Source organism: Cololabis saira, chromosome 9 (genome assembly GCF_033807715.1).
Source record: "Cololabis saira isolate AMF1-May2022 chromosome 9, fColSai1.1, whole genome shotgun sequence".
Taxonomy (NCBI): Eukaryota; Metazoa; Chordata; class Actinopteri; order Beloniformes; family Belonidae; genus Cololabis; species Cololabis saira.
Window position 1 is genome coordinate 34,368,499 of NC_084595.1, and position 16,554 is coordinate 34,385,052.

At 43.4% G+C, this 16,554-nt stretch overlaps 1 protein-coding gene across 1 annotated transcript in view; it reads right to left on the minus strand.

Moving 5' to 3' along the window:
• The window catches only part of ptch1 (patched 1), a 57,639-nt gene that overhangs the window by 7,182 nt on the left and 33,903 nt on the right, over positions 1–16,554 (minus strand). Inside the window, exons 14-20 of the mRNA XM_061729352.1 lie at positions 15,392–16,076; positions 14,011–14,320; positions 12,681–12,823; positions 7,723–7,906; positions 5,340–5,620; positions 2,134–2,271; positions 1,887–2,029 (exon numbers count right to left, since the gene is read on the minus strand). Of these exons, the coding sequence (XP_061585336.1) occupies positions 1,887–2,029; positions 2,134–2,271; positions 5,340–5,620; positions 7,723–7,906; positions 12,681–12,823; positions 14,011–14,320; positions 15,392–16,076 (1,884 nt within the window). The remainder of the gene's footprint in view (positions 1–1,886; positions 2,030–2,133; positions 2,272–5,339; positions 5,621–7,722; positions 7,907–12,680; positions 12,824–14,010; positions 14,321–15,391; positions 16,077–16,554) is intronic.

The window sequence follows — 16,554 nt, forward strand, 5'->3', positions numbered from 1 at the left end:
CTGTTACTCAATGAATCATTGAATGTAGTTTCATTTGGGTAGGAAATCAATAGAAACCAAGGATGACATAATTCTTGAATTAATTCCTGGCCAAGACACAAAAAAAAACTTTATGAACCAATGAGATCTATTTCTTTAGAAAAAAAACAATAAACAGTAAGTAATAAAATCAAATAAATTACTTTGTCACTATCAATTTTATGTGATGAAACTGGATGCTTCATAATAGGCTATTTGTTATTTGATAGTAAATGGGGACTGACAGATTATTCCTATTAACAGTCACTGATTGGGTTTCTGGTAAAGCTATACCCACACATGCACATTTATAAAAAAAAAAGAAGGTTTTTTTAAGGCCACCCATCCTTCATCTGCTTTAATGCGCCATCATAACTCATAACTGGTTCTGTAAATCAAACTAATATCGTGTCATCACTATGGTCAGCTTTTGCCATCACACCAGCATGGGTAAACACTGTGCCAGTTTTTGCACACGCACACACAGTTCTACATACACACATGTACGCTACACATGCATGCGTGCAGCCCACGTACCAGGCTGAGTGCCCTGCCGGGCTGTTTGGAGTGAAAACATTCACAGGGGATGATGGAAAAAGTCAGGGAAACATTTCTTTCGGTGCAAGCAGAAAAATACGAGCTGGGCCCGTTGTTATTGCACCGTCTTGGGGCACTGTTTTGTTTGCTCAAACAACAGCAGAACGTTTTAATGGAGGCCCTCGACCGAGCCAGAAACCGGAGCGCAGCACTTCAGCGGAGGTGTGGAGAGAGGGATCATCGGTCACTGTTTTGTGTGTTTGTATGTGACTTTCTGAGCTCATGTATGTGTGCACTCTCGCCAGCAGGCACGCCATCGCTGACCCCGGTGATTACAGGGTCAGGGGGCAGGTTGGTGTGTCCGTACATGGGGGGGGATGCATGTAGTTGTCATAAGTACACACACACCAAACAAGGTATGCGATTGCAGATCACACGGAGTTCAGTTCTCCAAGTTTTTCTTAAAAGAACGTGTGTTTCTTAAAAGAAAATGTGCACATGTACACACTTAGCGTTATCTACTGAGCTCAGCTCAAATGTCTCATAATAATTGAGAATGTGTATCTTTCCTCGCATGGCAGCTGGTTGCTATGGCTCCGTCTGATGCTTATAAGAGCAAAGACATGCATAAGGAGGCACGAACGCAGAGCTGCCACAGTGTGTCGGTTTTAATTTCCACTTCGCTTGTCTTTCCACAACTGCGCTCTCGCCGCCCACCCTGTTACTCCTTCCCATGCTTATAAATGTCTAGTGAGGGCAGTTAAACTGGTTGAAGGAGATTACAAAAGACAGGATTTTCCTGCTCCCCTTTTCTCCTTTTCCCCCCGACTTTCTTTCCTTTCACTTCTCCTCTCTCCTCCGTGAACTCCCTCCTCCAAGCTCTTTTCTTCTTTCTACTTCTCCTGACCTTAAACTCTTCCCTCCCTCCCCTTGTTTTCTATAAAATGTCAGACAAGAGAGACATTATGGGCGAAAAGAGCCGGGATGAAAGAGAAGGGTGAAAAATGATAAAATCTCCTTTTTATGAAGCTTCTTTTTTTAACATCAACACCCAGTAATACACAAAAAACGCTATGTGAAACTGGGAAAAGGATGAGATTTACAGGGAGGGAGAACGCAACGGAGATGCGGGTGGGATACAAAGCGACTGAAGGAGGAAACAGAAGAAGAGAGAGGCCTTCATGCATGACTGCCGTCTCCTGTGACATACAGGTTGAGGCATGGTCTTGGTGAGCATTGGACGGTATATAGGCGCCATATGATAACTTCTCTAAATGCAACCCTACAACTTAATAGGGAAGCTTTTTTCCGAGACTTGATTTTGTGTTCACCTGACTATAAAGTCGAACTCAGAGCCTGCGAGCATTAGGACACCTAGTAACGTGGAAAAGGCTCCATCCAGCACCGGAGCAAACATGTGCTCCAGGGCCAGCACTGCCCGCTTGTGACGATCCCCTATGGCTGTCAGGAATGCCTGTGACACACACAAACATAGGCACTTAATCTCACTCTCAGGGGGATCATTTTTACAACCATTTAGGAAAACAAAAAAGGAATAAGTCTGGAGTTGAAGCCTACCAGGGCCACATGGACAGTGAACTCCACTCCGATGCCCACAGAGGCGATAAGAATGACGACGGGGACGGCGCTCAGCTTGATTCCCATCAGCCCCATGAAGCCAAACAGCTCTACAGTCATGAGAGAGAGCACCAACACCTGAGGAGGAAGGACATTTCTGTCAAAAAAGAAGGCACTCCTACTAAAAAACTGATTTTAACAATAGAAAATAGGTGGAAAACAAGTTTTGGGCTATCCAAAACTACTTTTATGGGAGTTTATAGCTCTGTAGAAGGAAAATAACACAGTTTATACAAGTTTTCCATGCTGCCCAAAACCCTGCTAAGAAATAAGGCATATTGGTTGTTGTTACAGTAGGTTCTTCATGGCACAAACATGCTTTTTTTCTTCCATCCAAGAAAGGAAAGCAATGATACCCCACATCCAAAGATGATCCAAAGACAATGCCCATCAGCCTTGTATCATAAAACATTTATGCTGAACAAAAGCATTTAAAATTCCCGGTTCTGCGTGACAGGTTGTCCTCAGCTCTGCCTGAACGGAGGTCAATTAACAGGGCAAAAATATATACGAGGACAAAATGTGTCTAATAGATGTGTTAAGTAGTAGCCACACATGTGGGTGAAACGTGTGTGAGACGGTGTGTGTGTGTCGGTGGAGGCTCCACGGCCGAGCAGGACAGGAGCAGAGAGTAAATGCCATTATCAGCTGACAGGTGTCTGGTTTCATGGGGCCCAAAATCCTTTGAAGAGGCCTGATGTGGGCACAAGAGGTGAGCTGTGAGTGTGTGTCTATGCGCATATGTGTCCATAAGGACTACTTGTGTTTGTGCCACTGTCTACCCTTTACTCTCAGGCCCCGTTTACACAGAGCAAAAACGGAGGCGTTTTCATGTGTTTTGGCCGTTCGTTTATACGAAAACGGAGCTCAAAGTCACCAAAAACGATCTTTTCTGAAAACTCCGGCCAAAGTGGAGATTTTCAAAAACTCAAAAATACAAAAACAAAAAATAGAGGAAAACGGAGATTTAGGCTTCAGAACGTCACATTATGCAACAGAAACGTCACCAGCGTCATGTGTGCCACCTGTGTTTACAATTAGTTTGGCTACCGTCAATATTTTATTGTATTTTACCTGTTTTATATTCTAAAGTCACACTTAAAAGTAACTCCACTTCTCTGTCACTCCAAACGAAAGACTCGTTCATCTTGGAAGTAAAGTCTGAATTATGGTCCCGCGTTAAATCGACGCAGAGCCTACGGCGTAGGGTACGATGCGTGCCGTACGGTGTGCGTCGCCGCGTACCCTACGCCGTAGGCTCTGCGTTGGTGTAACGCGGAACCATAAATCAGCCTTAACTGGAAGTTACACGTCACGTGTCATTTGTTGATGTTTTTTCCAGGATTCTGATTGGCTGGCATGACGTTAACAGCCTATTTATGCGGATTTGTGTAAACGAAGAGATTTTGAAAACGATCTTGTGTAAACGATGGAATTTTTCAAAACGTAGAGGGGGAAATATCTGTTTTTGTAAATACCCGGCTATGTGTAAACGGGGCCTCAAAGAGCATATTGGGTTATCTGATCATAAACTAGCTAGAGTGAGAGAAAATGTTCTCTTTAACAAACAAACATTTCTTCATCATTATAAGAAACTTGATGCAACATTTTTTGTACGCATCAAGCTTTAAATGTTGGTTTAGAGCCTCAGTTTTGTGACAAAAACATACACAAGTAGTACACACATGGACGTGATCACTACTTTTGATGCTCAGCCTTTATAGACTTTATATTAAGGGATTAGAAACAATGTGAATAAATTTAAGCGCATGTTTTAAATAAAGCCTCAGCCTATAAAAAAATACAGATTTCTGCTGGGGTTGCTGTTGCGAGGCTGGCTGCGCTCTGGTCCTTGATGCGTCTCCATAACAGCCTTTTGATCTCGCTCGTAAAGCCTGAAGGATGAACATCAACCCCCCCATTGTTTTTAAATGCTCAGGTGTCTTGGCCACTGCCTGTTATAAAATACAACCCACCAGAGAGGGAAAAGCAGAGAGCTTTGCGCATGTGTTTCAGTGTGAATTATGTACCTGCATATTTACACGTTCATACAGTAGGAGCGCAAGTATACGCTCAGAGCGTGTTAAAGTGCTTGTCTGTGTGTGTGAATAGGCCCTTTCTTGTATCCTTGGAAACTCCACGTGTGAGAGGAACGGGACACAACAAGATCGGTAAAACAAAAAAAAAAAAAGAATTAGTATTTTTTATGGGTTGAGAATGGGAGCAAGCTGTTACAGCAACTTTGCCTCTTCTCTCCATTTATTTCAGGACTGATGTCTGGGAGTGTCGGACCAGACTAAACAGACTGGCCCTAACAAAACAGCACAAGATAAACAGTAGTGACCGGGGCTTCAATAACACACAGCGGGCCCTTCTTTCTGGAGTTACAGTTCTCCCATGATGACAATTGTTAATGGTACCCATAACCATTTCACCATAAAAACATTCATATGAAATGAACAATCATGTTGCACGGAGTTAAGCAAAACAGCTGTGCAAGATAATGTTGATACATCATGGTCAGAAAGTGAGATGAAGCTACAGGTGCAGTTCATGTGCTTCCAAACATTATTTTTCTTGGCTCAGGCAGTGAGAAAATAATCATCAAAGGCAAAACCGTCGAGTAGACAGTGATATTTTTCATTTAGTATCTCTTTCTAACTTTCTAACACGCCATTTATTCTACTGTATCCGTCCATTCTTGAGTCATAAGTTCAAACTTGGAGAAACGATGCATATATTGTACGTTAACCTGTCCAATCAAAGACTGCTATCGTAAAATGTTATGGAAAAGCCCCGCTGAGGTCATCCAGACATAACTGTGACATGTTGAGTTGTCACCGGATTATCAAAAAGAGTTGAAAGTGAAAATGGTATAACCAAAAAGATAAATCAGTAATATTGGCATGCACTCACTGGCCGCTTAATGAGGGGTACAACATTAAATGAGGGAGTAAGTAACCTAGTCACTACTAGTCAGTGTGAGTTACAGGAAGGTAGGCCATGTCTTTGCACAGTCCAGCAGGTGATGCACTTCAGTAATTTGAGGATGCAAAAGATTGAGATGCATCTTTAGACGAGGACCTGCGAGCATAGTTACATGTCTATCTACATGTCTATCTACAGTGTTTGCCGTAAGCACTTACGATGATGCCAGCGGTCCACGGGTTGAGCAGAAAAAGGGCACACACTAAAAAGGTGCAGGCAAGCACGACGCTGATGGAGAGGAGCAGCCAGTGGCGCAGACTAACGTACTGTTCCCAGAACAGGAAAGGGTAGCCGTTGGGGTAGGAGGGCAGGCCCTGTTGGCTGTAGTTACTGCAGATGGCCCGTACGCTCTCTATGGCCTCCACGAACTGTGGTGTCTCCCGGAGCCCGTTGAGGTAGAAGGGGAACTGTGCGTATTCGATGGGCTCAGCAGCGGGAACTGGATGGAGACACAATGAGATAGAAGTGATTCAACTGTAGATATACATAGAACTTCATTTGTAATGATACCATCCTTCCAACACATTGTAATTATTTGACCTCATCGTGACTAGCTTATCTTAACGCTCTGATCCGGTAGATCTTGGCAAATCCACCAAAAATAATTTGACAACCCATTTAGCTAGACCGGGGGTCGGCAACCCACGGCTCTAGAGCCGCATGCGGCTCTTTAGCGCCGCCCTAGTGGCTCCCTGGAGCTATTTCAAAAAAAAGAATCCTTTTTTTCTTATTTTTTTTCCTTTTTTTCTTCTCTTTTTCTTTTTTCCTTTTTTCTCTTTTCTTTCTTCTTTTTTTCTTTTTTTTCTTCTTTTTTTCCTTTTCTTTTTTCTTCTTTTTTTCCTTTTTTCTCTTTTTTCTTCCTTTTTCCTTTCCTTTTTAATCTCGACATTTCAACTTTTTTCTCGAGATTTTTGACTTTTTTCTCAACATTTCGACTTTTTTCTCAACATTTCGACTTTTTCCCCGACATTTCGACTTTTTTCTCGAGATTGTACTTCAACATTAATCTTGACATTTCGACTTTTTTCTGTAAGTGCATAATGAAAAAAAAATCTTCCCCCCGTAACTAACATGGATACATTCATTATAAGGCTTATACAAGACTTCATTTTTTGCGGTTCCAGACATATTTGTTTTTTGTGTTTTTGGTCCAATATGGCTCTTTCAACATTTTGGGTTGCCGACCCCTGAGCTAGACGCTCCAAATGTGCGTCTTTCCCTCCATGGTCCAGTCTTGCTCTAAGAGAAGGCTACATCTGTGGGCGAGTGAGTGCACGTGGCAGGGGAAGTCCGGGAAATAGAGCTTCATTGACTGAAACCCAGTTAGTCTGTGGTCAAGACTGGCTAATGAAGGTCTAGCAGTTCCAGACACAGCGGACTGTCAGAACTAACCTTGATTCACAATAATTACAACGTCAGAATCTCAATAATATGATGCGTACACACGCACACCTGCCACTCACATTGAAATGAAGTCATTCTTGGTGCAGACGAACGCAGTGTTCATTCTGTCCGTTGACTGCTGCACGTGGGACTGTTCAAGGTGCTGATGACTCAGCAACTTCAAATCTACATTAACAGCCTCTATTTGTATATATGTCAAAATGGAATAAGTGGATAACCTATATTGAGACATTAGACAGAAGTCCAATTCATACATAACCCTTCAACCTTGTGTACACTTGCCATAAATGTTAACCATCTCAATTTTATTTGTTTTGTATTATTATTTTATTATTATTATTATTTTATTTTTTATTTTTTATTTATCTGTTTTACTTTTATTTTTTCTGTTTGTTTTCACATATTCCTAACTAAATTATAAACTTTTTTCATTCTATCTTTCATTGGATTTAGAATTGTGCTGATGTAATTTCCTAAGCTCTTTCTGTTAGTGTGATGTTGATCCTTGCTGTTTGTCTTGATGAAAAATGATAATAAAACTATGAATCTAAAAAAAACAGCCTCTATTTGTTTCCTGGTTATTATCCACTTGTTCATCCCATCAGTTTCTTCATCTTTTTATTATTACTTTTAAAAGCTGATTCTCACTCGTGATCATAAGCTAGACTCAATTAACACCATAACCACACACACACACACACACACACACACACACACACACACACACACACACACACACACACACACACACACACACACACACACACACACACACACACACACACACACACACACACACACACACACACACACACACACACACACACACACACACACACACAACTGCACAGTTACAGTAAAGTAAGTAAGTAAGTGTACTCCCTCATTTTCAGTTAGGTGGCAGTCAAGGAACAATAACTCAGAAGCAGAACTTGCACTTGCAGCCGTGTAAAAAAGCTGAGGCCAACAAGCCCCACAAAGTTTAAATCTGCAAGCATGAACCTTTCACATTACTGCATCGATGACCTGCTGCATTTGAAGTAGGTAACAAATCTCTGACTTCACACTGCTGCACTGTAAGGCATCCTCCTCGCCACTGTATCATTTTTGGAGTTTTTCTTTGGCGTGCTGACTTACTGCTGAGACGTGTCTCGGGCATGGAGTCAGTACGGTCGTGGAGCCACTCGGGAGGGTGTGGACGGATGTTGGCCTGGGAGGCAGCATATGCTACAGGATCATTACTGACCCAGGCGGTTAGGTAGATATAAAAAGCTCCAGGATTGATAATCCCATCTGCATCCACAAGCCTATGGCGAGTAAGCTGAAAAAGAAAAACATAAACAAAAGATATTAATAATTGCAACACTTACTAGTACTATATGTAATCAAACTACATGTGACATATGTTTAATCATTATCTCTTTCACATTTATATTAGGGTAAAGTCTGTAAATTTAACATGGAATTATTAGAAATTACAATTAATGGAAAAAAAAGGAGACAGTGGTGCTTTCAGCTGTTAAAACGGAAAAGTATTGTAGAAATAAGGCGAGTTAGACAACACTGTACAGGTAAGCTGACCGCAGAAATGCTTCTTTATACACACGCATGAGTGCACGAGAACGGAGCACCTTTTCAAAGTCTCACTCAAATATTAGCCCCGCTCTTTTTCCAGACCAAAGAAAAATCAACAAGTCAAACACTGCTCGCCTTTTCTGAAAATTCCTGTACGTCCGATCTTCCCAGAATTATCACGCCACATTAAAAAAATGGAAAATGTTGAATCAGCTTCTCCCTTTACATACGGCAGATACAGGCTGGCCAACCTCAGGGCCTAATGTCCTGACCACTCTGCATAAACGTCTAGAAAGAAGCCCTGCTGTCAAGACTCTGCAGCTGCTGGGAACCGGCTCAGCCGCAGACACCAGTCCTCGCAAGCTGAAACGTATCAGTACAATTACATTTCCTGGACGGGTCAAGACAACGTTTTACATTTTGGTTACTGTAAATCCTGTGTTGTGTGCTGAGGAAACTGAATTAACATTGAACTGCCAACAAAATGAATTTATGGATGGCAAATGTTAGCGTTTTTATGGATTAAAGCTGAATAATATGTTAAGAACTATTGCTGACATAAAATTTGGTAAGGCTGTAATAATGATTAATGACAGCTTGAATGTTCAAATCCCTCTCAGCATGATTTCTCATAAGCCTGAGGAGTTGCTTCATTTTAGATGACTGTCAAAAGCTACAAGATTTTAATTTATAACCTTATAGCCAAGTCACTCTGGAGTGTGTGCCTTTTGAGCAGTTATTTCCTTGCTTGATGTAATTTAATTTCACTTTTCCTACATTTCTTTTCACTTTCTTCACTGTCCTGATCACAGCCCTGAAAAATGAAGTCTAAGACACCGTTATCATTGCTCAACAGATTAAAACAACAAGACCCAAGCAGCTGTCTTCAAGCTGATGTGTAATGTACACTAAACACAATCCAATTCATCTGTCTTCAGAGTGTTGCTGCACTAAAATGTCAAATTCTTTTTTTAATTTGTGTTTAATTAGGTATAAAAAGCAGCTAAATGCAAATGCCAACTTAGTTTATCAGCGCGTGACCACTGTTCACATGACAACAGTCGGATCTCGCCGATGTCGATGTCAGTTGACGCGGCGATGGCAAAAATCAGAACACAGCAGCAGCCTTGAGCAGCCTCCATCGTAAAATCATGCGAAAACAAAGCGGTGCAGACAAGCCATGCTACCTCATGAGAGGTAAAACCATTGCTGTACTGCTCCGCCACTCTCTCTTCTAGGAACCATAAATCCCTCTTTCACAGAGGCAGGGAGAGCTTTCGGGGGTTAAGCTGGACTCATGGGGTTAGGTAGATGAAGAAAGAAGCAGGGTCTTTTTTTTTTTTCCTGTGCTGGTGGTGGGGGTGTGTGTGTGTGTATGGGGGGGGGGGGCGGGGGGAGGGTGGGAGAAAAATTGCTTGAGTTAGCGTAACAATAAAAAAATTGGCTGGAGTCCCTGGGCACGTCTGTGTGCAGTTAACCTGGTTGTTAACACTGGAGGAAATGCCACCCAGCAAATGGAGTAGAGCTATAAAAATAACACAACATCTGTACAAATGTTGCTAACGTTTGGTCGTCCTGACCCCTATGGGTACCCACAATGCCTGGCGCCACAGAGCCACCCGGGCCTGAAAAAGAAAAGAACTCTTGATAGCATTAAAATTTCTTTGGGCTTTCACTTCTTCCACCTCCTCTTCCTCTCCTCACTGACTCCTACTGTATTCACTCACCACAGCTTCACCTTTCTGCTGACTTACTTTCCACCCACACACACACACACGCACGCACGCACGCACGCACGCACGCACGCACGCACGCACGCACGCACGCACGCACGCACGCACGCACGCACGCACACAAGGAATGAATCCTCTGTATAAGCACAGAGAATAGATGGGATACATAAAAAACAAAAACAAAACAAAAAAAACTGAGCTCTTCTGCGCAGACCCATTGGGTGGCATATCCAAATAAAACATGTAGTTGTACAATTTGCCAGGGTCAGTGAAGATCTGGTCCTCATTTGGAGACACAGAAAATGGCTACTGCAAAATCTGAACACACATTCAAAACATACAAGCGCTCACACAGAGTGTTTCAAAGCAACCACGTGTTTCAGCTCGCCTCAATGAAAACGGACACAGCAGCCGAGCGTAGCAGGGCAGCAGTTACTGGAGGAGAGCGAGAGAGAGAGGGAGAGGGAGGGAGGGAGAGCAGGATTCCAGAGGATCTGGATTGAATTTAACAGCGGGATACGCAACAACTGTATGTCTTTAAGCTGTCACGGGAAGCCCGGGCAGCTCTGCTGGCGGCCCCGACGACTCATGGCAAGTACACTTCCCTCACAGGCAGAGGAAGTGACGTCACGGGGCCGCACACCAGGCCTGGCTGTGCTTCCTGTCCTGGGAGACGGGAAGAGCTGCACACTGTTGCAGTGGAGTTTATTAGGTAAGACAAACATAAAAGCATAAAGAGTGACCTTCCTGCTGATATCCAGACAAAAACTAAAAACATAAATAAACACAAGATGCAGCAGAGCGAGTTAAATTGGATGAAAACAACTTCAGCATTGAAAGCAACCTGGATTGTTTGGCGTTTGAGATTTGCAGGAATCCCAGCCAAGAATTTTGTGTTTATATTTCTTCAGTTTCTTATCTTCTGTTTTCACATTTTTCTGCCTGAGTGCAGCAATGCATCCATGTCTGTTGTTTTCTTTCTCTTTTTTCTGCCAGTTGTTCTACAGTTTTAAAAACCAAAACATTGTAATGCGCTGTTGAAGCTGGGCAAATTTCCCACACGCAGTATCTCATTATCAGCCCATTGGTACCTTTCTGCTGACATATAGGAGACTTGATTTGATCTCCTACAAATTTCCTCTCCGGACCTCCTTCTGAGATCTAAGCTGCTCACTGGGTTGACTCGAGTCCTTGTCGGATATCAAAATCTCCTACACCGCCAGACTGGAGACAAGGCCCACTTCAATAGCTGAAGCGGAAATTGTCAGATGATTATGATTACATCCTTAGTTTTCCTTTTTAACACCATTTTTAACACCCTACCAATTGCTGTGTAGGTGGGACTGTTGTGAAACACAATGTAATGGACTTGTTGTGTGGCCAGCGCCAGTGATGAAATAAGGCCAGAGAGCCGAATGTCGCCGCTCAACCCGACTGCTGTGCAAAAGGCTCTGAAGCCATAGTGAGAAAATGTAAAAAACAACCAACTTTGCAGGGAACAACTAACTATTAGAGCATCTCTCATATACATACTCACTCAAAAACTGATAAATGTTTTAAACACAGAGTTGATAGGTTTTTCAGAGACAAGCTGAAGCTCCAGTGAGAGTTTTAAATTCCTGGGCTCGGTAAAGTCATCACAGCAGAAAGATGAAGACAGATGGGGAAAGAGAGAGAAAAGTATGAATGGACAAAAGTTGTATAAAGACACGTGTGGCTCCTCTAGACTCAGTTACACAAAGCATCAGAAAATACACAGACATGCATGTAACAGTAGGAATGGGCGATATTTTACCGTTCACGATAAACCGTCAAAAAAATTCCCCACGGTAAGAATTTGTCATCTCGCGATAAAAACGATAAATTCCCATTTATGACGTTTTTGTGTTTTGTGGTTCTGCGTTAAATCCACGCACAACGTGAAGGAAGGAAGGAAGGAAGGAAGGAAGGAAGGAAGGAAGGAAGGAAGGAAGGAAGGAAGGAAGGAAGGAAGATGGAGGAAGATGGAGGAAGGAAGGAAGGAAGGAAAGAAAGAAGGAAGGAAGGAAGGAAGATGGAGGAAGGAAGGAAGGAAGGAAGGAAGGAAGGAAGGAAGGAAGGAAGGAAGGAAGGAAGGAAGGAAGGAAGGAAGGAAGATGGAGGAAGGAAGGAAGGAAGGAAAGAAAGAAGGAAGGAAGGAAGGAAGATGGAGGAAGGAAGGAAGGAAGGAAGGAAGGAAGGAAGGAAGGAAGGAAGGAAGGAAGGAAGGAAGGAAGGAAGGAAGGAAGATGGAGGAAGGAAGGAAGGAACAAAGATGAAGGAAGGAAGGAAGGAAGGAAGGAAGGAAGGAAGGAAGGAAGGAAGGAAGGAAGGAAGATGGAGGAAGGAAGGAAGGAAGGAAGGAAGGAAGGAAGGAAGGAAGGAAGGAAGGAAGGAAGGAAGGAAGATGGAGGAAGGAAGGAAGGAAGGAAGGAAGGAAGGAAGGAAGGAAGGAAGGAAGGAAGGAAGGAAGGAAGGAAGGAAGGAAGGAAGGAAGGAAGGAAGGAAGGAAGGAAGGAAGGAAGAAGGATAAATTCCCGTTGATGATGTTTTTGTGTAACAAACATGGCGGATCTGAGAGCCAGATAGATTTATAGTTAAAAAGATGGAGTTGAATTGGAATTTTCTTTGGTCATTTTTATCGTTATCGGGATAAATGCCAGAAATTATCGTGATACATTTTTTAGTCCATTTTAGTCCATCTCTCTGTAACAGGATAAAAAAATCTTTTGATCATGGGACTAAAATGACTTTCCGTCCCGAACATACCAGGTTGAAGTTGATGGGCTTGTCCCTGCGTCCTGTTTGCACCAACAGTTTGTATGCCAGGACGCCATCGTCAGAGCCGTTCCTGTAGCCGCTGAGGGTGATGCGGCCGGCCTCCCAGTCCTTGTCAAAAGCCTGCTGGAGTCCTGCAGGGAAAACCACAACAAAACCTGGCCGGTTGGTTTGGGAACGTTTAAAAAGCGTCTCTGTTATGTTTGTTCTTCCTCTGCGAGACAATTACAAAGTGCAGTTCACAGGAAGGCACAACACATAATAACCCAGCACTGTTAAACAGAACATGACACAACGCTGCAACCGCACCCGAACCCTTTAATAAGCATCATCAATTTAATTTCAGCTCTGTACGCAGCCGCAGAGTTAAGCTTTTCAAAAGCCAAAAATCTACTGCCTCTAAATCAAAGTGAGGATTAGGGACTATCAGTAACATGTGCCTCCTCTTTCTATGGTACTTTCTAATCCATATGTCTATCACTCCTCTTCCCTCTGACACCCCCACCCCCATCCCCACCCCCAAGGCCCATGCTGTGGTCCGTCTGTGGGAGATGTTGTTTTGGGTCTCGTTCCTTGGGCTGTCTGGCTCCAATTTGTCCCACCATTGCAGAGAGCAACATCAGACACAGTTCTTCCTCTCTCTCTCTCTCCCACACACACACACACACACACACACACTCGGGGTGTGTTTCCCAGCCGGCTCGCACAAGGGCTTTCAAATGTTCTTTTGGTGTTAAGACAAGTGAGTCGGCGAGTGCGTTTCCTCACTAAAAATGACGAACGAGGGTTCTGGCGTCATTTTTATTTAAATGTTCAAAGATAAACTGCTTTTTTTTTTACTTCTGAACTTAAATAATAATATGACAAACAACTAACAGACTCAACGCTATTAAGCGGCCGAGTGAGTTTCTTTGATTTGATTTGATTTTCAACAGCCAACATCACTGTCGACGGGCTGTTAAAGCCTCCGGCAATACTCCGCGCTGCCTGAAGCCAAATATGAAGGAATTGCCTCCCACTTCATAGTCTTCCATCACTTGGAGTATGCGAGCGATTTTAATCAACCACTGTCAGTGTCCATTTCGCAATCCTTCCTACTTTAGAACTCCTGCCTAACATCTTGTTTCCTGCAGATTCATGTCAAAACACAAGGAAAATTATGATCTCAAACCTCATTCACAAGACAGTAAATTATTCCCATGCTTAAGCTCTCCTGAATGACGCTAAATGAATTATACAAAAAAAAAAAACCCGTCTGTGGCGTCACTGTTGGGGTGAATCATAAAAGTAGTGATAATGGTTTTTTTCTTTTTTCTTTTACCTTGCAGCCAGTCCCTGAAGTAGTGGAGCCACATGCGAGGCAGCTGACCGTTGTCCTCTTTCAGCACATAGCGAACAGTGTGAAACCTCTGGTGGAGCTGGTACAGCAGCGGCTGGATCTGAGCATATTCTGCACGCTGCGTCACCACATATATATTGTAGAAGGAGAAGAACTTGAACTGGGTGCCGATGAAGTCGTACTCGCTGGTTTCTCTGGGTACGATGTCCGTCAGCTCCAGGCCGTCCCTCACCTGGGTGGTCCCGTATAAACTGACTCCCAGCAGGCAGAGGAACAGCACAATCACAACCACCTGGAATCACAGGGATAAACGTTGCAGCTGAATCTGTCAAATCACTGCCTGCTGCAAATGCTCCAAATGTTCCAAGGAGCAGAAATATCAATGCGCAATTCTAACATTGAATTTAGCAACATATTTTAAAATCACTTTACAAACCTCATTGTACATTTCTGTCTATACTTTTTACCTATCCTAAGTTCCTAAGTCACTTTTGTACAGACTCACCCGGCACTTTAAAACCTCATTTTGTACATTTCCGGTCTACATTTTATTTTACTGTTTATACTTTTTATTGTTTATACATTTAATTTTATTTTATCTCTTATATCTTATATTTGTTTTTATATTTGTATTGTGTTGCACCAATCCCCAAAACAAATTCCTCGTGTGAAAACTTGGCAATAAACCCTTTTCTGATTCTGATTCTGATTCTGAAAAAGGTTGGTTTTAATAAACCAGAACATCAAGCTAATTGTCTAAAAGAATCCAGCAAGGTTTTGTTTGGGCTGGTTGATTTATTGCATGCACACAGCTTTCCAGGAGACTTTACTTTAATCTGAGGTGCATCACTTGAATTTACATACAGATTAACTATCCGCTTGTTTGCTACCTGATTATTTTTAACACTTGAGTGAATTTTAAAAATCAAAATGATGGTCCAACGATAGAATTAGACAAAGAAAGGCGTGACCGAGGCTTTTCCTTGAAGTTGGATTAAGGCATTTCAAGGCTGCATGAAACAATTTGGTAAAGTGAAGTATCATTGGACAGTATAGTGAAACTGAGAGACGTTTTGTAATGTCAAGTAGAGGCTACCAGATGATTTCACTTCTGGGAGGCTTTGAGATGACTGGCCACCCACGTAGTATGAGTTCAGACTGAGTGTGTGTGTGTGTGACTTCGATAGGACATGACCACAAGCTCCACCTCAGATTTCCTCCATTTCACTCCGGTGACTAACCCGTCCGCTGAAATAAACGCTACAGTGAGTCAGCTCACAAGTTCACGTTTACATCATACAGAAGCTATTCGACTCTTTTCCCCGCTCCAACTATAAAAACAGATGCTAAAAACTGAACTCACCTTGGTGGTGGGCTGCAGGAGAAAAGGAGCGTAGTGCTTCTCAGCGAAAGAGGCCAGAGTCCAGCGGGAGCAGGGGGACTCCAGGCAGCGCAGGCCGAGCGAGGCCTCTCCGATCTGGGACAGCAGGTCCCGTGTGGAACTGTTGTTCTCTGGACTCTGGCACGTGGACGAGGCGTCACCCTGAGGACCTGAGCAGGCGCTCAATGTGGGTGCAGCGGCCGACGGGGCGGGATAATGATGAGAGAAGTTGGCAGCGCCGCGAGATGCCCCGTTGCCTCTGCTGCCGCTGTTATTGTTGCTGTTGCTGGGATTGCCGTGACTGCTGTTCATGCTGCTGCTCGTGTTGTTGTTGTTGTTGTAATAGTCACTGTTTAGGTTCCCCCTAGTCGGAGCTGGGTTCATAGGCTGCACGGAGATCTGGGACCTGGGCTCGGCGGTGGTGTAGAAGGCCTGAGTGCGGGGATCGTATTCTGTCCTGAGCTGCACGGTGGACTGCATGGTGATCTGGGTCTGCTGGGCAAAGCCGTGACTACTGTAGGAGGGAGGGGGGCTGTTGTAGCCTGGGGGAGGCGTGTGATATGAAGGAGGAGGGGAGCGGTATGACGGCGGAGGGCTGTAGCGGCTTGGGTCCGCTCCATCCAGGTACGCCTGGGGCTCGATCTGTATCACACGATTGGCACACGGGCTGCGAAGATATATACAAATACTAAATGAGGGAAACTTGAATGCGTTCGTACATCAGATTTCACGTAACAGAGCCCTTCATTACATCTGTTAGACATATTTTTCAGGCCTGTGTTACTTTGTATCCATTCACTTTCTCCACCAACGCCAACGGCATGAAATATATAGCTAGGATCCGACCGAGGAATTTAATAGTGTGTGTACACATCTGTACTATCGCTGAGCCAACAAGCATGCCCAGGCTGGCAGGCAGACTGACACAAGTTTAATAAAGACTGTGGAAGATAAACACACGGTGAAACAACTGAGCAGGCAGACAGAAACAGACAACTTTGGAAGTAATTAGGTTTTTGACCAAAGGGGATTAACATGAGGATGCCACGGATGTAACAGTGATTTATTATCGGATCAGAGATCTGAGGAAAATGTTAAAGCCAAGAACAGGAAAGCAATGAGATTGATCACAAATCAAAATACTT